Source organism: Chinchilla lanigera, unplaced genomic scaffold (genome assembly GCF_000276665.1).
Source record: "Chinchilla lanigera isolate Chin_1 unplaced genomic scaffold, ChiLan1.0 scaffold00162, whole genome shotgun sequence".
Taxonomy (NCBI): Eukaryota; Metazoa; Chordata; class Mammalia; order Rodentia; family Chinchillidae; genus Chinchilla; species Chinchilla lanigera.
This window is the reverse complement of record NW_004955563.1, coordinates 1,763,755-1,777,796: the sequence shown is the minus strand read 5'-3', so window position 1 is coordinate 1,777,796 and position 14,042 is coordinate 1,763,755. Positions and strand designations below refer to the sequence as shown.

The 14,042-nt window shown below is 57.8% G+C and overlaps 1 protein-coding gene across 2 annotated transcripts in view; it reads left to right on the top strand.

Annotated features, from left to right (window-relative positions):
- The window catches only part of Arhgef18 (Rho/Rac guanine nucleotide exchange factor (GEF) 18), a gene marked incomplete in the record, with an annotated part of 78,210 nt that overhangs the window by 45,615 nt on the left and 18,553 nt on the right, over nucleotides 1-14,042 (top strand). The window contains 8 exon segments of one of the 2 annotated variants that reach the window (XM_013509143.1): nucleotides 4,948-5,104; nucleotides 5,833-5,945; nucleotides 6,070-6,210; nucleotides 8,014-8,264; nucleotides 9,386-9,511; nucleotides 11,027-11,144; nucleotides 12,115-12,363; nucleotides 13,772-13,851. In XM_013509143.1, coding sequence (XP_013364597.1) covers nucleotides 4,948-5,104; nucleotides 5,833-5,945; nucleotides 6,070-6,210; nucleotides 8,014-8,264; nucleotides 9,386-9,511; nucleotides 11,027-11,144; nucleotides 12,115-12,363; nucleotides 13,772-13,851 — 1,235 coding nt within the window. 2 annotated transcript variants of the gene reach the window in all.

Below are 14,042 nucleotides of genomic sequence, written 5' to 3'. Positions count from 1 at the left end.
GATCTTCCGTAATTGCCTCTTGAACTCTCGCTGCTAGCTGGCGCCTGCTGGAATTCTCCAGAGCCAGGGGCACTCGGGTTATAACGCCGGTCTCTGGTGGAACAGAGCGGGTAGCTGGGCGCCCCTTGCCAGAAAGAGTGGGGCTTCTGAAACTGCCGTGTGGCCAGGGAAACCTGTTGCTACCTCAAATGCGGGTTCTGATCCTCTGGCAGAAAACCACAGGGACTTCCGTGCCAAGGCCCGGCTGCTTTCGAAAGATATTTTCAGTCCTTTTGCCGTGGAGGGGCAGCAGGAGCCTGCAGTTTAGAACGCACCTCTGCAGCTTGGAAGCTGACATTGGAAGGGCCAGGGTGCCGCTCAGAGGTGGACTCACCCTGCCCCGCCAAAAGAAGAAAAAAAGTGGGCATTTCTGGAAGCCTGTGTGCATAAAAGTTTAAAGCGAGTAAAGCTAGATGTGGTGACCCTCACCTGTAATCCTGGTACTATGGGAGGCTGAGGCAGGAGTATTTCTAGTTTGAACCCAGCCTTGGTGACTTGGTAAGAACCAAAAGAGAGAGTGGGGATGGAGCTCAGTGTGAAGGTTCTGGGTTCAGTCCCCAGGGAACAGGGGGAAAACACAGTTGAAACTAAAGAAGTCAGCGCCTGTGTCATCTCGGGCTTCCTCTAAAATTACTGTCCATAGGAATTCGGTCTTTCGAACTGTCGGTCTCACCGTGTGAGCTCGTTGTGGGCTCTTACATGCCTACAAGAACCGACGGGCTCGTGCGTGCGGATCAGAGGAGGAAGCCGGCGAGGCCCAGGATTTCTGAGAGACCGAGTCACGAGGAGCGCTGCGGACTGTGCCGAGAAGCAGCACCCCGTTAAGCGGAGCTGCAGAGTGCAGGGTCTCTTCCCGCTGCCAGCCTTCTCCCACCCAGACCGCTCAGAACGAGAAATCATCCCGAGAACGGGCTGCAGGCTGCGCTGGGAGCCAGGGGGTTTTTGTGGGTTTTGGGGGGTGCTTGTTCGTTTGTTTGTTCTGTTGCCCTTTTCCGTTGGCTCCGTCCTCTCCTTCCTCTCCTCCCTGGCCCCTCTGGGCCCCTTGCATAAGCAACGCTGTGACCAGTGCTCGGGCGGCCAGGAGCACACCGATCAATCGCCCTCGCAGCAGGAGGCAGACGGTGCTAATTGAACTCCAGAGTGGCCTTTCCTTTCCTTTCCTTCTTCTCTTTTATTTTTATTTTTTAGCGGTGCTGGGGATGGAACCTAGCATATGTTAGGCAAGTGCTCTGCCCCACTGAGCTATATGCTCAGCCCATTTAAGTGGCTTTTTTGTCTCGCTAGGTAGCCCAGCCTGGCCTCAGACTCACAGCAGTCCTCCTGCCTCAGCCTCCCGAGGGCTGGGATTACAGACAGCGGCGGATAGCGCTGCGGCACGGATCCGAGAGCCAGCCCATCGCCAGCCAGTCCGTCCCGCCCACCTGCCGTGTGCCTTGGGAACACATGCTGGGGGTGGGTCTGTGTTCCGTCTCCGGGCCCAGGGCAGAACGGCGTACTCTTGTCCTGCGTGACCATGGCTTCCCACGCAGCCGCGAGTTTGCTCAGCAGCTTCATTGAGATCCAGTTCGCATACCGTGCAGCCGGCCCAGTTAAGTGTGTACTTCAGGGGCTTTTCATATATTGACAGTTACCGTGCTTGGTGTTAGCGCCCCCGAGAAACCTCGTCCTCAGTAGCTGTTACCCCTCCGTCTCCCCAGTGCCGGGACGGAACCCCGGGCCCCCTGCCCGCTGGGGCTGCGTTCTCCCACTGAGCCACATCGAAGCCCCGAACAGCTGTTAATGTACTTGCTGCCCTTATGGGCCGGCTTGTTCTGGCCATTTCCTGTCTCGGTGGACCTGTACGGTACATGGTCTTTGTGTCTAACTTATTTTACTAAGCGCGTGCAAGCTTGTCCACGCCTTCGCATGTGTCTCTGCTGCCTCCCGTTTACGGCTGAGTGTTTTCATCGTGTGGTTTCACTGTATAGACGGTGTTGTACTTACCCAGTCCCCAGCAGGAGGACATTTGAGTTGTTTCCGCTTTGGGCCGCCGCGAATGGCGCAGCTGTGAACACCCCTGGGCTCATATTTATGTGCATGCATTTTCACCGCCTTTGGGCAGAATCCCCGGGGTATGGTAGTTGTGGTGAACTTCGTGAGGACCCGCCAGACTGTTTTCCAAAGCGCCGCATCATTTTATGTTCTCACCACGGCCTTCGTTTGGCGTCTGGTAGAGCAGTCGCCTGGCAGGCTCGTGGTCCTGGGCTTGATTCCCCGACACTGCAGAAACAGCAGCCGCCGCAAAGCACCCGGAGGAAGGAGAGCTGCAGCGGCAGAAGTGCTCCCCGCCTCCCGCCCCCGGCAGCTGGTGCATTCAGGGTGGCTGGGACTTGTTTTAACAAGGTCTGATAAGACACGCAAACACAGGACACGGCTGCTGCGAAGGAGGAGGCTTAGACTCTCAGTCTCCTGGGAGCAGGAGGCGTGACACACCACCCAGGGTCCCACAGGAAGCCGCGGGCCCGGCGGGGGCAGGAGGATGTGGGTCTGAGCCTCGACCGTGGTCTGAGACGTCTCAGCAGGCTCTGGGTGACTGGGGCACGGGAACCCTGGCCTGGAGCCTGAGCGCCTGGTAACAGGAGGTGCCTGGGTGTGGGCGCTGCTGGGCTGCTTTGCCTGTGGGAGGAACAGGTGTAAGTTATGGGGAGCTGACTCGCCCGCCTGCTACAGGGAGAGTCGGCTCGCGTCACTCCGTCCTCAGACGTGACTTCTCCCGGGGTCCTGAATCGCACACGGAACCTTCACCTCTGTTACCATAGCTGTACTGCTACCAGTCGTTCATTCCAGTCCCTTCCGGTCAGCCACGGGTAGGCGGTGTTTACGGCCACTTTCTTCCGTGGACCGTGAAGCTGAAGCAGACGCCATCTGAGTTCAGGTCGACCTCAGTGCGCAGGGGCGACCTGTCGGACGGCCCAGGAGACCGAGCAAAGGCTGCCTTTCAGGATCTGTTGCATATTTGCACGTTTAGGTCATAACTGCCAGGCTGGGCTTTAGCGTGGTGTAGAAATAGCTGGGAATGCCCCGCCCGGAACGTGTGGACTTGGCGTTAGGATTTCTGTCTTTGCTCATGGGTGTTCACGAACGAGTGACATCTTCACGGGCGTCTACTGCAGTCACAGTGATGGCCATTTGTTCACGTGACATCAGAGGAGGACATGTCACCCCTCTGTGCTGGGCTGTAGCGACAGATGAACGGCTGTGGAAAACACACCCAATGTGGTGTCACCGCGGACTCCCATCTTCGTTTATGAGCTTTCTTCTTCACTCCTCTGCCAGAAGATTTCAGTTACACCCTTTCTCAGTCTGCTTTCTGCTGCTATAAGATGACACCCGTCAGAAAGGACAGAGCTTTGTTGTCTCGTGGTCCGGGGCCCGAGAGGTCTGAGAGCCCGGTGCTGTGAGATGAAGAAAGCCAAGGAGGCTTGAAGTTGCTGTTGTAACAAGCTGGCCCATGACGGGGATCGGGAGGATTGATCCCCTCCTAAGGGCAAGACCGCCATGACCCAGTCCCGGGATTGAATTTCCCACACGTGGACCCCAGCCTTCTGCGTTCATCTCCGCTCAGGCTGTCCCCCCATGGAAGCTCGGGGTGGAAGGGCCTTTTCCACACCCCGTGCACTTCCAGCTGCCCATAAGCAAAGCTGCAGCCTCCTCCTTCCTGTAACCCGGAGCAGCCAGGAGCTGGGTGCACTGGCGCCCCAGAGCCAGGCTGGAAGACACCAGGTTTCCTTTTAATGCCACTGCCTGTCCTTGCCTGGAGCAGCCTCACGGTGCGATTCTCGCCCTGAGAAGGCAGTAGCTGGGCACTCTGGCGGTGGGGCCTGCTTCAGTGGCTGGCTTGTCCGACAGGCGAGGAGACTCAGCCTCAAATACGCGAGTGCAGGATGGCCGGGCTACGGTCGAGAGCTCCGTCTCTCGGGGCTGGGGTGCGGCTCAGGGGTGAGCACTGCTTAGCCTCACCTGCACCGGCCCTGGGATCCATCCCTGGCCCTGCAGCAGCAACAAAAAAGAAGTTGCCTTTTTCTGTCAGTAGGAGGCATTTGCACTAGTGGGACCGTGTACCTCCATCCGGACCCTCGCGTTAAACAGCAGACGGCTGTGAACGGTCCTTCAGGGCCCCCCGCTCGTGGGTTGGTTTCCAATCACCGTGTAAAATAGAATCAGAGCCTCCGGGGGGCGGTGATGGGGGAACTCTGCCCCAGTGCTAACGGGCTGCGAAGTGAGCGCGGTGCCGCCGTCCCCAGGTCTCCGCGGCGCCCTGACGTCCAGCCTCAGATTAATTACCGTCCGCGGTGTGGCCTGAGCCGCACCAAGCCCGGCGCTCCTGCTTCACCGTCATAGATTATTTACAGCGAACGCGAACTGCTCCGTGCCGCTCGCCCCAGTACTGGCCAAGGGCAGCGCAGGGGAGGTATTTTTTTTTTATTGTTTTACCAAAAGAGAAAATGCTGTGCGGTTTCCATGCTGAACGGTCACAGTGGGGACCAATTTCCTGCGCTCCAGCCGCGCCGCTTCAGCCAATACAGCAAGGGAGGGCGTCGCTGCATCTTCTAGAAGGATCCCACCGAGGCGTAAAAAGGAGGCGGCCGCGCCTGGCCCGGTGCTGAGTCCGGGAGCCCGGGGCCGCCATGGGGAACGTGCATTCTAAGGGTGGCGGCAGGCAGGAGGCGCTCCCCGGCCGGCCCGAGCTCTCTTTCTACGGCTCTTGCCCCAGGAAATGGAGCGAGAACGTCTTCCTGGATAAGGAGCTGCTGACCTCCAGGGTCCTGTCGGTGCTGCGGCCGCAGTCGGAGCGGGGCTTCCGCACGGGCGACCTCCGCTGCCCGGCCCACTTTCTCAGCTCCAACTCTGTCTTTGCCTCTGTCGCAGCCTCGATGAAGGAGCCCCCGCTGCGGGGCACCCTCCTGTCCGATGGCAGCCCGGCCCCGACCAGGACTGCGGTCGGCATGACAGTCGCACAGAAAGGGGGTCCCCAGCCAACGCCCAGCCCTGCCGGCGCCGGCACCGGAACCGGGGTGCGACTCGGGTAAGCCAGGAGCCCTCGCGCTGCTGTCGGGGCAGACGCAGGGCCGCCGCGGTGGGGGGCACCCCTCGGGGGTCTGGATGGATCGGCTCGGCCCCCTGGGTGAAATTCTCATTTACACTTGCTTTCCGGACGCCATAGGTTTTCTCTACCGAAAACAATGCGTCTAGAGCCGGTTCGCGTGAGAGACTTGGATCGCATTGGACAGGGCTCCCTGCTGTCCTCCAGACCATGCTAGGGGTCTTGCACGCCAATACCTGTGCCCTCCTCAGCTTCATAGGTTGTCGAGGGGGTCCCTCAATGTCTCAGTCAGCACCACTGGGGTGAACAGTGAGGCTGGAATGGCACTCCCACGAGTGTGCAGCAAAAGGAGCTCTTTGTCTTTCGTCTGCACAAACACTGACCTCCACCCCGGGATGGGAGGCCGGGCCCTGAATCCACACATGGGACCCTTCAGGCTGCGGGCACAGGAAGGGCCAGCACGGTTCCGCCCTCGGGCCGGACCTGAGCCCTCCGGGGGTCCTGATGGAAGGAGTCCTGGTGTGACGGCGGTCGTCGCCTTGTTTTTAAAGAGGACCTGTGCGGGTGAAGCCTCCCCTGGGACCTGGGACATTCTCTGGCTCCTCTCCCGCCAGCCACAGCGACAGACTGACCCGCCTTTGTGGACAGGGCGCTGAGCGTGCGTGCTCCGCCGGTCGTTTGAGATCATTGTTTTGATCGTTTCCGCCTAGACCACTCACAGGAGAGATGGATGAAGCCGACTCTGCGTTTTTAAAATTCAAGCAGGCGGCCGAGGACGCGCTGCCCCCCACGCCCTCCATCGCCGAGCCCGTCTTCGTGGAAGGTACGTCGCCACCTGCCGCCCCGCTGCACTGACCGGTGCCGGCCCCCTCGGTGTGCCCGTGCCGGGGACGCGGGCGCTGGGCAGCGAGCCGGGCCCCCCTCCAGCAGCCCCGTCTCCCCCTCAGACCCCTACACGGCCTCGCTGAGGAGCGAGATCGAATCGGATGCGCATGAGTTTGAGGCCGAGTCCTGGAGCCTGGCGGTGGACCCGGCCTACGCCAAGAAGCAGAAGAGGGAGGTGGTGAAGAGGCAGGACGTGCTCTACGGTAGGGTGCCAGGTCTCTGCTTTCTCTGACTCCCCGGGCTCCGGCTCCCTGGCCTTGCCCCCCACCCCGCCCGTCACCCTGCGCCCTGGGGTGCTTCCGGCCTGGGAAGAGAGGGCGGAGGCTTTGACACCCGAGTCCCCACAGAGGGGCCTGGCTGGTGCCCGGGCGGAGTCAGCCTCACCCGAAGCCCTCCGGGCTGTGGGGGCTGTCCGTCCCTTTGGACTGCTCTGACACTGGGGACAGGTGACTCAGAAACAGCTCCCGAGGTCTTAGAGGGGGAGCCCAAGACCCAGGCGCCAGCAGACGCGGCTCTGGGCAGGGCCGCTTCCTCCTTCCCAGGCGCCCCGTGTGCTCCCGAGGCGCAGGGCATGTGCGGCTCTGCAGATCCAAGCGGGGGCGCTCTGCACCTGCGCTATGTCCCCAGTCCTTTCCACCTTTTATTTTCAGAAAGTCTTGCTAGATTAACCAAGTTGGCCTCCAACTTACGATCCTCCTGCCTCAGCCTCCTGAGTGACTGGGATTTAGGGTTACCACCACAGCCATCTCGGGGTCTCCCCATCTGTGAGGATGCAATCTTCATAACCTAACCTCCTCCCAAAGGTCCCCCTCAATACCACGGCTTTGGGGGTGAGGTTTCGACTATGAATTTCAGGGGATCACAGACGGGTACAGATGTGTTGAGTTTCACACCCACGGCACTGCACAGGGCAACCTTCTTGTGAAAAGACCCTCAAATCTCCTCTGTCCACTTCAGGCGTGGGACCCTCCCGGGATGTTGTGGCCCTAGTGCATAGCCTGGGTCTGCTCTTTTCTCCACCCCTTCAGCCTGGGACTCCCACAGCACCGTGGGGGCGGGGAGACTTGGGCAAGGAGAAAGGACAAGCCAGTGTGTCCGGTTCATTTCACCTCACACTGTGGTCTCAGGACGCATCCATTTGCCTGCAGGTGACTCAGGCTTATCCTTCTTCAGGGCAGAGTAGTACTCCATTGTGTGTAAATGCATTTTCTTTATCCATTCATCTGCTGAGGGGCATACAGGCTGCTTCCAAGAGCAGCTATTATGAGTTGTGCAGCTATAAACATGGGTATCGCATGGTTACTCTTCCATGAGAAACTCATATATAGAGGGCAGAACAAACGATAGAGAACAGGAAATAGAAAGATGCATCTTTTTCAACTGAGAAGGGGAACAAGATGGAGGGAATGGGGAGGAAGGAGAAGAAAAAGGGACGGGAAAGGAGTGCACATGTGCTGTGTCCACGCACCGGCTCCACACAGGAATGCAATCTGTGTGCACTGCAAACATGGACTCACAAAAATTTAAAAAGGAAGGGGCTGGAGATTTAGCTCAGCGGCAAAAGCGCCTGCCTGACATGCGCAAGGTCATGAGTTCGGTTCCCGGTACTGGAGAAAAAACAAACAAACAAAAAAATTTAAAAAGAAGACAGGATAAAAGGCAGATACAATGTTGCGTGCCTGGGACAGTGGGGCGATCACTCATTGCTGCTACTCAGGAGGCTGAGGCGGGAGGATCATCTGAGCCCTAGGCATTCAAAGCCAGCCTGAGCAAAACAGCAAGATTCTATCTCCTTGTAAAAATTGTTTTAAAACTTTAAAAGGCCACTAGGGCCTGGGGATTTAGCTCAGCGGCACAGCGCCTGCCTGGCAAGTGCAAGGTCATGAGTTCGATTCCCGGTACCAGAAAAAGAAAAAGGCCACGGGGGCAAGGGCTGAGGTGGGCACTTCCCAAGCCACCCCAGTCACACAGCAGGCAACACCCTGGTCCCCACCGTGTGCCCGCAGAGCTGATGCAGACGGAGGCGCACCACGTGCGCACGCTGAAGATCATGCTGAAGGTGTACTCCAGGGCATTGCAGGAGGAGCTGCAGTTCAGCGGCAAGGCCGTCAGCCGCCTCTTCCCGTGCGTGGATGACCTGCTGGACATGCACAGCCACTTCCTGGCCCGCCTCAAGGAGCGCCGCCAGGAGGCCCTGGAGGAGGGCAGCGAGCGGAACTATGTCATCCAGAAGATCGGGGACCTCCTGGTCCAGCAGGTGGGTGCAGCTGTGACAGCAGGGGCCACACGCGTCCCCACCCAGTGAGGACACGAGGACGGTTCTGATTTATCATTCAGTGGTAGAGCACTTGCCTAGCGTGCATGAGGTCGCGGGTTCAAGTCCCAGTGACACAAGAAATAAAATAAAAATACAATACAATACAATATAGTACAGTACAGTACATTACAATCCCAAAAATGAAAAAACAGAGTCCTTGGCCCCTGGCTTCCACCTGCAGCTCCTACCCTAGGGGCAGAGAAGCCGAAAGAGCAGACACTCCTGTCGGAACTGTACCAGTTGCATCCTTCTATGCCTTTGTCTGCTTGTGTGGTTTTTATTTTAAGATCACAGCCGCTGCTTTGACAGAAGCATACTTCACTGCGGAGCCTAGGCCCAGCGGGCAGAGTGGGGGACGCCCCCACCCAGCCTCAGCCAGCTTGCCCGAAGCACCCTCCGCCCGCCCTTCTGGGGCTGGGCCGCTGGTGCGGCCCGTGCCTGGCATGGTGAGGCCCTGGGTTCCATGCCCAAAACTCAACAACAACAACAAAAAAGTGAAATTAGAATTAGCTAAAAGAATAATAGCACTTTGACTTTTTATTTTGCTAACATCCTTTGGCTTAAGCTTATTTATTTTATTCTTGGATCTCACAAAACTTTCAACTATAAAGTTTTCAGTACAAGGGAGGCCCGGACCCCTGGGTCTGCGTGGGAACCAGGCACGTGAAGTTTCGTCTGTATTTAGAGCCCAGAGGCGGCCTTGGATTTTTCCGGGAGGGCCCCCTCCTAAACCCCAATGCCGCTCTGGACTGCGCATGCGTGGGACCCAGGGCGCGCATGCTCCTTTGGATCGTCCTGAAACCATTGATACGCGGTGCGGGAAAGCTTGGAGCCCGCGGGATGTAGCGAAAGCCCCAACGCATAGAATTATGTCGTTTCACCTCGACTGTACTTTGGGGTTAAACACCGTCCAGCAGCATGCCCCCGATCGAGTATGGGTGAGGTGAAATCGCAAGCGGATCCAGTCTTTATTTCCGCACAGCCTGGTAAACTAGACGGAGACACACCTTGCTGATCTTCGTGTGGCGCTTCGGTGACATTTCCATCTTCTTTGCCTTTAGTTTTCAGGCGAAAACGGGGAGAGAATGAAAGAGAAATACGGTGTGTTTTGCAGCGGCCATAACGAAGCAGTCAGTCATTATAAGTTGCTGCTGCAGCAAAACAAGAAATTCCAAAACTTGATCAAGGTAAAAGAAAAACAGTAATTTTTTTTTTTAATTAAAAATTTTTCTTCGCTGTAGGTTTTTTTCCCCACAGAACTGTAGCATGTTGGAATTGGGAAAGTATAAGAGGTTGTAGTGGGCTGGGGATTTAGCTCAGCGGCAAAAGCGCCTGCCTGGCAAGTGCAAGGTCGTGAGTTTGGTTCCCGGTACCGGAGAAAAAACAAACAAACAAAAAAGAGGTTGTAGTGATTTTCACCAGTTTTGCTTTCAATCACAAACCGACTCAGAACACGTCGGCGAAAGAAACCCGAGATGAAAATAAGTCCACGTAGCTGGGTGTGAGGGTGCACACCTAGAGTCACAGCACCCGGGAGGCTGAGGCGGGAGGATCGCTGAGTGTGAGCCCAGCCTGAGCTGCGGTGTCCCAGAAAGGACACTCAGTCCACCAGCTGTCACTCTTTCAGCACCCTAGTTGGTTCCAGGCACCGGAGCAACTCTCCCACCTGGTTTTTGTTCCCTGAGTGCATTGTTTCAGGGTGGCGGCTCACCTATTAAAGGTCTGAAGTTAAGAAAGCTGTGCCCCAGCTACTCAGGAGGCTGAGGCAGGAGATTGCTTGAGCCCGGGAGTTCCAGGCCAGTCTGTGTGAAACAGCAAGACCCTGTCTCATAAACACAGCCAAGTGTAGGGCTGGGGATATAGCTCAATGGCATAAGCGCCTGCCTGGCAAGTGCAAGGTCGTGAGTTCAATTCCCGGTACCGCAAAAAGAAAAAAATAGCCAAGTGTGGTGGTGCACACTTGTAAGGCCAGCACTCTGGGAGGTTGAGGCAGGAGGATCGCAAGTTCAGGCGCAACCTGGGCAACTCAGCAAGACCCAGTCTCAGAATGAAATGAGAGCTGGGGATGTAGCTCAGTGTAAAGACCCTGGGCTCAATCCCCAGAGCCCCCCAAAATTAAAGAAGTGATGTCCCTTTGCAATTGCCTGCATTCTTAGTGACAGCCCAGCAGTGGGGGCAAACCCGCAGAATGTGCGGCCTGCTCCTTGGAGCTCAGGAATAGCCCTCAGCCCGCCAGGAAATGAGTCCAAGTGGCAGCGGCCCTGGCTGTCAGCCCGAGGTGTGTGCGTGCCCGCCATCAGGGAGCCAGCGCAAGGACGGAGGCCGTGCCCGGGCTCGTCCGCAGGGCCAGGGGGCGGGAGCTGTGGGCAGGGTTCAGGGCTTGCTGTGCATGCACGCGGGCACCGGACAGCCCGCAGCCGTTCTCGGAGCCTCCCTGTGACTCTCTCGGTCCTCCTCACGCGGCTTTGCAGGGGCCCCTTTCACACTCAGGAGAGAGCCCCTTCGCTCGTGTGGCCTTCTGTGTACAGCAGGCGACCCCTGCATTCAGGTGTCCAGCGAGTGGCCCCACAGATCAGCACAGGAGAGGTCCCGGCAAGCTGAAAGGAAGGGAGCCCCGCCCGCCCCGGCTTGGACGCTGATGGTTCACTGACCCAGCGGGCAGTGAGAGGCTCACACGAGGCCTTCTGTTTTCTGGTTCGTAGAAAATTGGCAACTTTTCCATCGTGAGGCGGCTGGGCGTGCAGGAGTGTATTCTTCTCGTCACTCAGCGCATCACCAAGTACCCGGTGCTGGTGGAGCGCGTCATCCAGAACACGGAAGGTAGGGGGCGCCCCGCCGCCCGGCCTGTTGGGCTGCAGCGGGGCCAGGGGCCCAGACTCGGCCGAGGGTTGGGTCAGTTCCCCTTGGGATCCACTGTGCTGGGTGCCGGGTTTCCCGACAGAGAGGTGAGGTGTTCGACACCATGAAGGCAGGGACTAGGTGTGGTGCTGCACACCTGTCCTCCCAGGAGCCCTGAGGCCGAGGCAGGAGGATCACAAGTTCACAGCCAGCCTGGGCTACACTGCAAGTGTAAGGCGGGCCTGGACTACTTGGTGAGGCCCTGTCTGAAAAATCAGATGAGAAGACAGGGACTGTTTCTCCTCCGCTCACCAGACTCACTGCCCCTAGCTCAGCCCTCACCGGAAGAGGCCCAGGTCAGCCTCTATGGCTCAGATAGATGGAGTGAGCAAGGTGGTTCCTGAGTTACCCAGACAGGCCAGGATGGCCTCCATGTCGCATGCCCAGGGGCAACAAAGAACTATTCCTGGAGCCGAGCTGGGCAGAGCAGAAAGGGTACATGGCCTGCCCAGGGCTCCTCCAGGGCCAGGCAGGAGGGCCACACCGGCCACATCACCAGTGGAGCCAGACCGTAGGAGAGCAGGAAAGCTCCCAGCCCTGTCCGTGGAGCAGGGGAGGCGCCAGCTCTTGGTCACAGCAGGAGGTGGAGGGAGTCTTGCAGGAAGAGCTGGAAGAGTGGAGGGGTTGTGTGCCAAGGAGCGGCAGGAGGAGCTGTGCAGGACAGTTTTTGCCACTTGAATCACGCCTTGGCTTCTGCATGCAGTGGCTCTGCGTAGGTAAAAACTAAACTCTGGGCCACTGCGTTGATTTTGGAGGCCATTTCCATCTCAGGGATGAGAGCTGGGAGGTCGTTATGGAGGGTCCCCAGGACAGCGGCCCCAGGGAATGCACCTCACAGATCCCCCGTACATAGCAAATCTGTGCGTGCTATGTGACCGTGTGTGCGTGGCAGCTGGCACCGAGGACTATGAAGACCTGACCCAGGCCCTGGACCTCATCCGGGACGTCATCTCCCAAGTGGACGCCAAGGTCAGCGAGTGGGAGAAGGGCCAGCGCCTCAGGGAGATCGCAGGCAAAATGGACCTGAAGTCCTCCAGCAAGCTCAAGAACGGGCTCTCCTTCCGCAAGGAGGACATGCTGCAGCGGCAGCTCCACCTGGAGGGCACACTGTGCTGGAAGACCACATCGGGGCGCTTGAAAGGTAAAGCTCTGTCCTGGACCTCCTCCAGCAGCTGCCATGTTGGCGTGGTAGCCACTGCCTTAGAATGGCGGGCGCCATCTTGAATTGGCAGACACCAAGTTGGATTGGTGTGTTCTCCTTTGGAGTGGTCAGTCCCGTTTTGGAATGGCGAACACCGCGTTGGATTGGTGGGCACTATCTTGGAGTGGCGGGCGCCATCTTGGAATGGCAGACGCCATGTTGGATTGGTGGGTTCTGTCTTGGAGCAGTGAGTGCCTTCTTGGAATGGTGGCACCATTTTGATGTGTTGTATACCATATGAGATCACTGGCATTGTCGGGAAGTAGCACACTCTGGGAATGGTGGGTACCATCTTGGATCAGCAGGCGCTCTGTTGGATTGGTGGGTTCCCCCTTGGAGTGGTGGGTGCCATCTTGCATTAGTGGGCATCATCTTGCATTGGTGGTTATTATCTTTGACTAGTTTGTATCGTCTTGGGCCATCAGACCCCATCTTTGATTGGTGGGCACTATCTTGGATTGGCACCAAGCGGGATGGTGAGAGTATACCTGACCAGGCAAGACCTGACCCCCAGCCTGCTGGGGCTTGAGTCAGTGGAACAAAAAAGAGAAACAAACAAATAAAAAGAAAAAAAAAACTTTAAATGCAGTAAAAAGCTTTAAAAGAACCAACAGGCTGCAGTGAGAGAGAACTGGATGGAAAACGATCCCTGGTGTAGACAGGGTGATCAGAAGTGGGTCCCTACTGGGCATGGTGGCATACAAGGACCAAGGCACTGAGAGGACCCAGGGCACAAGGGGCGGGGCCAGCTCTCCCTGCATCACCGAAGCAGGAGGCAGAACATAGGCGTGCAGTGGCTCAGGTCCCAGCTACCCAGAGCAAGGAGGCTAGAAGGGCCAGCCCGCAGCAGGAGACCAGCCGGAGCAGCCTCAAGGCCGGGCCTTTCCAGGGAGAACCTCCACCTGCCGAGGCCTGACCAAAGCACAGGAACTGTGGTTTAGCTCTGATCGCCTTGGTTGCTTTTGTTGGTGTTTTTGTTTTTGTTTTTTTTTTGAGATGGGGTCTCACTGTGTAGTTCAGGCTGGACTTGAGCTATGTAGCCCAGGCTGGCCTCAGCCTTGCGGTGATCCTCCTGCCTCAGCCTCCCGAGTGCCGGGATGATGAGCACCAGCTCAGCCTGCTCTGAGCGGGAGCCACTGAAGGGATGATGGGGGAAGCGTCACAGCCCTCACTGCGCTCAGCGTTGAAACCCAGAAAGGTGCTGGGTGGGCTGAGTTAGGAGACGTCTAGGCTTGGGCAGAAGCAGTGCGGGGCAGAAGCAGCGCGGGGCAGAAGCAGCGCGGGGCAGAAGCAGCGCGGTGCCGAAGCCGGGCTGCCCTTTGAGAGGTCTCCTCCTGTGCCGTCTCAGCAGATGTCCTCGCCGTGCTGCTGACTGACGTGCTGCTGCTACTGCAGGAAAAGGATCAGAAATACGTCTTTGCTTCTGTGGTACGTAGCCGCATCCTCGCGCAGAGGCCTGGGGTGGCGCCGCAGGCTTGGGTACCCAGGAGGTCCCAGCCCCGACCCGCTGCACTTTCACACCCAGCAGGCACTCAGGTCCTCACGAGCCCAGAAACTTTGCCAGGAAAACCCCTTTCTTATTTTTTGTCTTTTTCTTTTTTTTTTTTTTTTTTTTTTTT